Source organism: Topomyia yanbarensis, chromosome 3, assembly GCF_030247195.1.
Source record: "Topomyia yanbarensis strain Yona2022 chromosome 3, ASM3024719v1, whole genome shotgun sequence".
Classification (NCBI taxonomy): Eukaryota; Metazoa; Arthropoda; class Insecta; order Diptera; family Culicidae; genus Topomyia; species Topomyia yanbarensis.
The window spans coordinates 253,789,490-253,799,358 of NC_080672.1; the positions used below are offsets into that span (position 1 = coordinate 253,789,490).

The following is a 9,869-nucleotide window of genomic DNA, read 5'->3' on the forward strand; positions in this document are numbered from 1 at the left end:
ATAGCATTAAATTTAATTTAAGTCTATTTAACACACCGGCCACCTTGAATTATATTTCAATACAAATATCTTATTGTAGTTTCCAAGATACACCAACTGCTCCTGAAGTGGTACAGATGCGACGAGAGTCTCATATCGACCCTGTGGAAGTAAATGGCGAGTTGATAGTTGTACCTTGTAGTTGTGCTGAATCGACTTCAATTGGCAATAAACATAGTCTGGAGATAGCACGCCTGGAGATCGACCCGGATGGCAACCGTACTGTCATCTAGATGCACGTCTACCACTCTCCCAATCGACCACTTCAACATTGGAAGCGAATCTTCTTGCAGTAGACCGATGGAACCGATATCCCAGTTGCGAGTAAACTTGGACCACTTGTATCGATGCTGAAGGGACGTCAGGTACTCACGATGCCATCGCTGCCAGAAGTGTTGCGTATACCGTTGAAGTCGTTCCCACATCCGCAACCGATTCTCAGGAACAACATCGGGTTCTGGCAGGGCGTTGAGCGGCCTCCCGATAAGAAAATGGCCCGGCGTAACAGCTGCATATCATTTGGGTCAGTTGATAGTGGTGTAATAAGCCTGGAATTCAAGCAGCCTTCAACTTGCTTGAGAATCGTGACGAGGGCTTCTTGCGGTAGGAAAGAGGTTCCGATGATTCGACGAAGGTGATATTTCATTGATTTAACACAGGCTTTCCAAAGCCCGCCGAAGTTCGGAGAACGAGCTGGGATGGAATCAAACTTTACTAGATGAGCTGATGCTTCGGTGTTGATGGCATATCGATGTTTTTATGAGAGAAACAAACGGCGAATTTTGCGATCGGCAGCAACAAAGTTTGTTGCGTTGTCGCAGGACACGTTCTGCGACCTACCACGCCTAGCTATGAAGCAGCTTCCGATGAATGCGGCTGTGGTTAACTCGCTGACAAGCTCCAAATGCGCCGCTTTCATGGCCATGCATACGAAGACTATTACGTACGATTTAGACGGCGCAGAACGGGTGCTTGGCGCTGAAGATAAAAAGGACCCGCAAAGTCAATTTCGACATTTTCTAAGGCGTAAGACTGTGTAACTTGGACAGCTGGTAGTGATCCCATTAGTTGCAAGAGCTGGTGTTGTGCCTTGACGCATGTTACACAGGAATGAACTACATCACGAATGAGATCCCGGCCACGCGATGGCCAGAAACGTTGACGAATCGTAACTAAGAGAATTTGAGGTCCACAGTGCACTTGTTGTCGATGGGTTGGTTCAGCAATCATGCGGGTTAGTGCATGCTTTCCTGGTAAGGCGAGAGGATACTTTGCATCCGTAGTAATTTCAGCATGCTTTAGCCGGCCACCAACTCGAACAAGGTTATCATGGAGAAAGAGGAGGAAGCGCAGCTTCGACTGATTTGAAACAGGTTGTCTATCCCTTAACACAGAAAGTTCTGGTGCAAAATATTCGTGCTGGATCCAACGAACGATGGAGAACAGATTCGTTGAGTTCATCCACCGTGATTAAACCGTTACGACACTGTGGCATTGGTGGCTGATTGGGATTGGGAATAGTCTACAAAGAACGCCAATTCATAAGAAAGTGGCGAACGACGAAAACAAAGAGAAAATTTCGGTTTCCTTCGCTGCAATGGGAAGGCTAATTCCTCTTCTAGTTTCAAGCTCCTTTTCCTTCGCACGACCAAACTGCTCTGGTGGCTCCGGCCAAGGTAGGTTTAGCGGAGCAAGCCACGACGATGCATTCCACCATAACGAGCTGTCAACGAGTAGTCCAACGTCCATACCCCTGGATATGAGATCGGCAGGCAGGGTTGTCCTGGTCGGGAGCGCGATGCCAGGTTCAGTGTGCAGTTATTTCCTGAATTTCAGCGACCCGATTGGCTACATATGTTTGCCATGTAGAAGGACTTGCAGACAACCAGTGCAAAACCATCATGGAATCGGTCCATATGAATGCCTTCTCCTGGAATCCATGTCTTCTCCTGGAATCCTATGCTGGCTCTGACGGATAGAAATAATTTTTAAAGATGCAAGGCAGCGCACAAGCTCCGAATTTATACGAAAATTTCGTGGGGTTTGTCCGAGACAAATTGAAGCCATTTTCATTATTTTCCAATGTTTGGCTTCAAGACTGGCATAACGTAATTATAAATAAATTGTATAAACGCTTTAAATTAATATTAAAACCAGCTGGAAAACGTAGTGAATTCATTGCGGGCAACTCATGTTTATGAAACGTTTGTACCTTAATATACCTCTCATGCGACCCACTCGATCTATGAACAATAAATGCAAAGTCATCAGAAGACACGGGGCAATTTACGACCAATTCCAGAATAATGCTCGGAAGACTTCAAATGTGCTTGAATAGTCTATAGAAAACCGAGTTTATGTAATTTGATGTGCCGCGTGGCAGGAATATTCACTAAAAAATTGTCGAAGGGTAGGGTCATGTCGCCATATCAGGCGTTTGAAGACCCCCTCACCCCCGTTACGTCTCGCTTGAATGTGTCTGGTGCAGGCATTGCATTTATCGCTCATATGAGTAAATGCGCCCGGATAGTTTGCTACTGCGACAATAAAAACTCACATTTTCACACGAAAAGTTATTGGTACTCACACAACTTCTCCGGATAAATACAACGTGTTATTTCTCCGGATAAATAAAACAGCCGGAGAATGAGTGAATGAGTTTATCACGGTATCCTTTTGGCGTTCCCTGCTTTGCTGCCGTTATTCCAAAACACGATAAAACAAGTCCATCATACTTCTTTGCCGCTTTTCTTTGTAATTAAGTGTATTTTTTGAAGCTTTTATTGATTTCCACGAAATTAAAATTTTATCACCTTCTCCGGTGAGAAGGAAAAAGTCAAATAAATTTCATCCGGAAAATCATTCTCACGCTATTTGTGGAGACGGAGAATTTTGCGACTCATCTTATCTCGGAAAAGTTGGACATCGGATAAGCTACTTCTCGCGTGAGTGAGAGAGAATTACAACCCCTGGTCTGGTGATACTCTCCCCAAGAGGTCTGGCAGAAGGTCTTTCGTAGGAATTCGCTTACTGAGCACTACTTCAGATTTATACACACGCGGATCTTGTTACACCACAATCAGCGAAGATTTCAAGCTATTGTTGGAGATATCTGCAGTTCTCAATTGAGCGAGCGGATGAGACGAAATATTTTTAAATTGTCTGTGAAGAACCGCTGTGGAGTCTTTAGTACTAAATACACGTCATTGAAGTAAAATAGAAACATCAACGGACCCAAGTAGCCTCCCTGGGCTATTACCCCTCACCCATTATCCCTCGATCCGTGAGCTAGGATCGAAACAAATGCAAAACTACCATTATTTCCAAATTTCTCCATTTTAACAATTGTCATATCCTGGTTCACTCTATCAAAAGCGGTAAATGGGATGTAAGTAATATCAGTTTGAGAGCGACTTTCCATATTACCTGTTATGTATGATGTTTGACATGGTAGGTTGGTCGCTGAAGTGGTTCCATAATCACCAGCTCGAGACAGTGCTAAATTAAGTTATTCAATGGTAGCTAATGTTGTCTCGCTTTTTTTATAAACTGGAAACATGTTCGCGGAATTCCAGCGAGATAGAAAAGTTTCACATGCAAGAGAGGATCGAAAGATTTCAAGATTTGAGTACTTTGGGGATTTGTTTCTCGTACTCTGCTTGAGATATAGTTTACCTCGGAGTTTACGTCGCAGTAATGGTTGCGGTCGGACGTAACTGCGACCTGTTCCAGAAAGAATCAGAAGACTTTGTGAGAAAAATTAGGCTTGGAGGATACAAACCAGGACAATTCAAGCGTTTTCTTAAACATTCCGGAACACCAGGACAGTCAGTTCAAAACCAGGACATCTCCTGGGAAATTAGGACGTATGGTCACCCTATTGTCGAAGGAAAAGTGTCCGGAATTACGGCGACCGGCCGTTAAGAAAAAAACTCTATGCTATATTTCATCCTAAGGAGGAAAATTTGGTAAACACCAAATTTTCCTTAGGGTGAAATATAGCATAGTGCTTTCGCATAGGCTTGCTAAGCCAAGACAAGTTTCGGCTTCACTGTGTCTCATCGACATAAACAGAACTTCTGCTTGAACGGGACATCACGTTTGATCAGTCTTTCGATTGAAACACAAAGTGTGTTTTAGTTTTAAGGGATTTGCGTCAAGCTGGCGCTAATCTATTCCGACAAAAAGTTAGTGTCGGTTTCTGATGAGGCGAAGCCGAAACGCAACTGTGTAAGAAAAAAAACTGTTTCCAAATGTTTTCAAATATGATTGCATTCATCACCGAATTTGATGCGCCGTGTGACAGGAATAATTCCTAGAATTTTTTATTTCGGAACCAGTTATAAAGTATCCCAATTCGTCGTAACGACTTCAAATGAGTTTTCATGGTTCATAAATTGAACATGATATGACAGAAATTGTCATTGTCATTTCTCAGCCCACACCCTGGCTGACGTTCATCCGCCCATCTAGACTCTGTCAGGATGAGGACCTACAAAGCCTAACTGTTCGTATGTGCTAGTCCGTATAGCAACCCAGTTCCTTCCACAAGCAAGCGCCGGCTGTTAACCAGTCCCACAAGTTTCAGATACATTACATAGAGGATAGAGACAGAAAATGAAGAGATAGTAGAGATTTTGGTTTGCTGAAACGAGACAAAGCAAAATAATTGTGATTACCCAGGTAACCAATAAGCATGCTGAATGCGTCTTAACGGCTACTTGATAAGCACATAAGTCGTTTTAAATGCTATTTAAAAGTCACTTTTGGCAAAATATACGGCTACATTACTGCTGTGCTATGAAAATGCTTTTTTACTACTGTTGTGCATTCAGAATGCTGCTTACTGCCAAGAAGTTTTTAAACAGTTTTTCAAATGCTGATTAACAACAGTTATGCATAACGAATGCCAGCATACTGCAAGAAGCATCCGGAATGCAAATTTTACGCTACTTTACTGCATACACTAATGCTTGTTGGCTACCTGGGTAGTATCGTATAATTATAATAAATAAGTAATCGATTTCTCATCTGTTGTTTGTTTCCTTGTTCGTAGTCTTTCTTCCCGTTCCTGATCTGTTTGGGCTATTGGCTTTCCGTTTCCTTGGCCGTCACGTTCTCTTGCACTGAGTTTCATATATTTTAGCAAGAGAAACAAATGAAAAGACAAAAAAATGAAGATAAATGTGAAATGCTCTCCTTCCATCAGACCCCGACCATAACACTTACCTTCTCTTTGCTTATCATTTTGGTACCATCCGGGAAGCACTTGGCCTTGTACCCATTGCTCTTCCACCATCATCGTTGTTTTCTCCATTTATCACTGGCGTCACACGTAATATTTGGGTACGGAAAATGATTTCCTGAGCAAACAATCAAATGAAAGAGGCCAGGTAATTAGTGCACTTTCTGCACCAGATATCATATCACATTTGTAGATACACATATTAAGTGTATCTACTATACGACATGATGGCCGAAAGGATACATAAGTAACCCAAGCTCCCCATGAACATGATATGACAGTAATGTTCACCAAAAGTTTCGTCCGAAAACCCGGATTCTGGAATAACCGGACTCGATTGTGTTACCGTGTGCATGGTTGACTTTACATGTTGGTATAATAACATTGTTTATAGAAAACACGATTTGATGTAATTTGAAGCGCCGCGTGACAGAAACACTCATTTAAATTTTTTGTCCGATGGACCGCAATCCGGGATGGGTCGTAAAGTTTTCCCGTGGGTCCGAAAAGTTTTGCGTGTATGTATTGTTCATAGATCATCGCTAAAGTGCCGCATGACAGCCGTATACAGCCTTACCAAGTCAATGGGAGCACATTACCCTCTCTAGTGTAGCCCAAACCAACGATCAACGATGAATAGACGAACCACTTCCGCTTCTACACGCATGCTTCCAACCTAGACGAGGTAGTGGACGTCAGATATGCGGAAAGGGTTGGATCTAGCACTTTGTTTTCTCGGTTATATTAGCCTCCCGCCAAGAAGGATCTTAATGTGAACCACTACGAGCACAACGCTTACGTTACTTGCGATCCGGTCCCCCGGGTGGCTCCATCAGGTTCATATGTAAACCGGACCCTACACGAGACAGAAATATTGTCAATAATATTGACAAAACTGCTTCAATCCATATGATTTATTGTCAATATTTCTGCTCGTGTAGGGTCCGCTTAACGCTCAGCAACATGTACGAACTCGATAAGGACCTTCGCCAATGGAGTGATATCTGCGCTATAATCTCATACAACAGACAGCTACGTCTGCTCACTGAGGTTCTATATAGAACGGAAAACCTGTGACAATATTCGATTAATAATAGGTTACATATCAAACCAAACCAATCGCACTCGAGTTCGCATACGCAAATAACTATTATAATCAAATTTGCACCCAAGGATCGCATCCAAATTGCTGGAAGTCTGCTAACTACTCGTAGCCGCAAGTTGCTTCTTGTTGTTGTCATTTTAAAGCGGAATTTATTTTTCTTGCACACATTGAAAACTTCATTTGTAAGTCAGTTAGTGCCAGCGCTACGATCGACCAGCAGACCTTCAGCAATCGATATACGGAGCTTGTGTGTAAACTTATTGGAGCAGAAGTGCCAATGGAACATACCTAAGCTGACCAACTCTGACGAAAAAATCCGTACACCATACCGCAACGAAGCGAAATCGTTCATCACGCTCAGGCAAACGGTTTTCATAGTGTACGGATTTTTTCGTCCGAGTTGTTTCGCTTAAACATACCCTATTCTATGATTTTCTGCTCGAAAGTACAAAAGTGACATCAAACTTATTATGGACACGCTATATTCTGCTAAACTCTAACCAATTTAATAAAACCTAGGACTTTTTGTGATCGCTAATTTATTATCGAATCATTGTGCTACAATGTGAGATTAGCCAATATCATGCTTACTTGACTAACCGAAAAACTGATAAACTGACTAATTTTATTTTGGAATGGAGCGGTTTACTTAGCATGTAAAGAAGCGATCATTTAGTTTGTGTGAATTTGTTAACATGGGAAACAATAGTTTGGACATTTACTACCGAGTGCTAAACGAACTTAGTCGTCACTCGGATCTGGGGAATAAGAATGCACATTTAAGCCACGGTTGTCCGGCTGTTGGCGTAGAACTGCTGTGCGGAAACTACCAAAGTCAGCACGTAGATACAGGCCGCAATCCAGCAGTTATAAGCATTCTGGAAAATATAATCGAAACGAAATTATTCGATTGACGATCATATCTTAGGAATCTATACAAAAAACTACCTGGCTATAGGCTCGATCGGCCGCTGCGTAGAATTCCTGCGGAGTTGCATAATGAGGCTCCAGGGGAAGATCCTCAATCAAAGCCACGCTATGGATGAAGTAGAAGACACCCATCAGTAGCTGAAAGCATAGGACCAATGATGAGCTCACTAGGTTAAATCCAAGGACAAGGACCAAAATTTATATAAAAGAAATACTTACCAGCTGAATGATGCCCCAAACGGATACGATCAGTCCGCAAAGCGACAATTTAGGTCCACAAATCGGCATCTTGAAGCGAAATATCAGTTTTAATACCACCTAATCGTTAATATTTCAAATTTGCTGGAATATAGCAAATTACTGAAATGTGAACCGAAAATTGATCACAAGACTCTCCTAATGACCAGAAATTCAAAGCAAAGAAAAAGCTGTCAAACTCGTGAATCATGTGATAAGCGACCCACTGATAAAGCTATATGCACGGTTAAATAAAACAACCTGCAGAAAAGTTCTTTTAACTTACTTTTGAGTTGTGCGTCGCTTTCGCACTTATTAGTGTTGTCAAAAACAAAACGAGAGGTTCGACTCAGTCGAGGTCTTCCGTGGAGGAAGGTACTTTTGAGTTGTTTGGGGTGAACTCAAAATTAGGTAAATTCAACTTAAATTTGAGCATAAAAAACCTATCAATGAGTTGTAATTTTTGCCGTGGTTAAATGGAAACTACTTTCAACACGGTTTACCTAATTTTAAGTTCCCCCACGATACCACGAGATTGAGTCAAAGGAACTCAATTTTAGGTAGTTTTTTGTTTCCGTGTGGTATCTATATACTAGAGTCAATTGAACGTTCAAGAGACGCGTCAATTCAAAGTCTATCTGTGATAAAGTAAAGTCCCGAATAGAATTTTGCAATAACATTTACTCCTAAGACAAGACGTGGCAATAGGGGGGGGGCGTTTTTGTTCCAATTTTACGTCAGAATGGTCCAGCTCTAGAGGCAGATTACTTGTGATGCATTTTTAAAAATCAGCAAAATTAAATGCATTTCTTTCCATCAAGATAGAAATTCGTAATGGATTTTGCGTTGCGTGTAAGACATCAAAACCCTACAAAAAACAGCCTTACATTCAACAAAACATCGAACAAAGTTGATCAGCGTAGGACGATTGTTAAGTAATCTTTTCTGCGAGAAAGTGCAAAGATGATGCAAAAATGGAAATTAAATGCATATTTTTTAAGTTGATGCAAATTTGTTATACATTCCTAGAGTGATCTGCCACTAGGTCCAGCTACTGATTGGTTGATTCTGACTTTTTGTGCCGTACGCAATGTTACTGCAGGGATATCGAAATGATGTTTGGCAGTGTTGCTATATTTATAGGAAAAGATTATCAGTATTTTTGTCGAATGAAATTATCTTTAAAAAGTAAAAATAGCTAAATTCTCGACAAACATATGATTACGGCCTAAAAGCCAACTGTCAAAATCCACTTTGAATGGAAATTCCGAACAAACCGTTACACGCCAATCACAGATGTTGGTAGTAAACGAAAGAGGAAAGTTTTCTCTCGATTTTTCATTGAAAATTCCTGCTAATTATTGAAAAATTACTGTACTGTCACAATGAAAATCATGGTTTTGTTACTGTACATTTCTATTAGGGGTACCCATTAGTGCGTAGAAAACTACCCATTTTCAATAAAAGTGGAATAGCCCACTTAATGGGTAAAGAGCTTGTGCCTATTAATGAGAACAGAACTTGTACCACCGACAAACCGACATGACAGCCAGAACGATTTCGGTGAAAGTTTTTGGCAAATAATTTAAACTCGGAACAGTAGCTCCATCTGTATAATGAATTACACATTAATACTTAACGTGTCTCTCGTAAAATAACACTAATGTACTCTAGTAAAAGTCTGGACAAGACATATTCAAACGAGCAGAAGTTTTTCGAATTCAAATGAGCGGAGCATCACATATTAACGTTTCAAGTAGAAAGTATTGTGGTATTGACTGGCTTTATTCTCTAGTTAACTCCATGAAAAGTGAATCGAAAAAATTGAATCAACTTCAAGTCGGTTCCGACAGCATGAAGTACAAAGTCACTTTACGCTCGTCCGGACATGCTGCAGACTCAGGTGATTTGTATTCCAATGCCAAAAGACCCTGACTCCTGCGGTAGCAGGCAAAAGGTTAAGTCGTCGGGAAACTCAACACTTGCTTAAATGACCCTATTCCACGCTTTTCTAATCTTTCTTCCTTCAACTCCTTGCTCTCCCTTGACTACTATTGCTCTTAACATTGAAAAATATCCTTTACCTGCCAGTCCTTTGCTAATTAAATGCCGTTACAATACCTTCGGGATTTATTATCACATTGATTAATAAATAATTCCATTTCCACGAACGAAACGATTTACGATCGGACCATAGATCTTTCGTCGAAAATGCAGTGTATGCCATTTGCCCTGAATTACCTTATATTTTGTCAAATATCGATATATGTTTACAAAATTTAGTCAGCCCAACTTCTTTAAGCCAATTGCCTA

General features: G+C 41.1%; 1 protein-coding gene across 1 annotated transcript; it reads right to left on the minus strand.

Annotated features, from left to right (window-relative positions):
* Positions 1–6,911: 6,911 nt before the first annotated feature.
* Positions 6,912–7,761, minus strand: LOC131692095 (ribonuclease kappa). Its single transcript, XM_058978951.1, has 3 exons — positions 7,539–7,761; positions 7,338–7,457; positions 6,912–7,267 (listed from the first exon to the last, which is right to left on the minus strand). The coding sequence occupies exons 1-3, from the start codon at positions 7,605–7,607 to the stop codon at positions 7,169–7,171; spliced, it is 288 nt and encodes a 95-aa protein (XP_058834934.1). The 5' UTR covers positions 7,608–7,761; the 3' UTR covers positions 6,912–7,168.
* Positions 7,762–9,869: the final 2,108 nt, after the last annotated feature.

What these genes read in the sequence shown, in the direction of transcription:
- LOC131692095 (XM_058978951.1), bottom strand. Translation starts at nt 7,607, where the DNA reads ATGCCGATTTGTGGACCTAAATTGTCGCTTTGCGGACTGATCGTATCC. An exon ending in TTTGGGGCATCATTCAGCTG is followed by an intron (nt 7,458 to 7,538) that starts GTAAGTATTTCT and finishes CTATGCTTTCAG; the next exon opens with CTACTGATGGGTGTCTTCTA. An exon ending in CCGATCGAGCCTATAGCCAG is followed by an intron (nt 7,268 to 7,337) that starts GTAGTTTTTTGT and finishes TATATTTTCCAG; the next exon opens with AATGCTTATAACTGCTGGAT.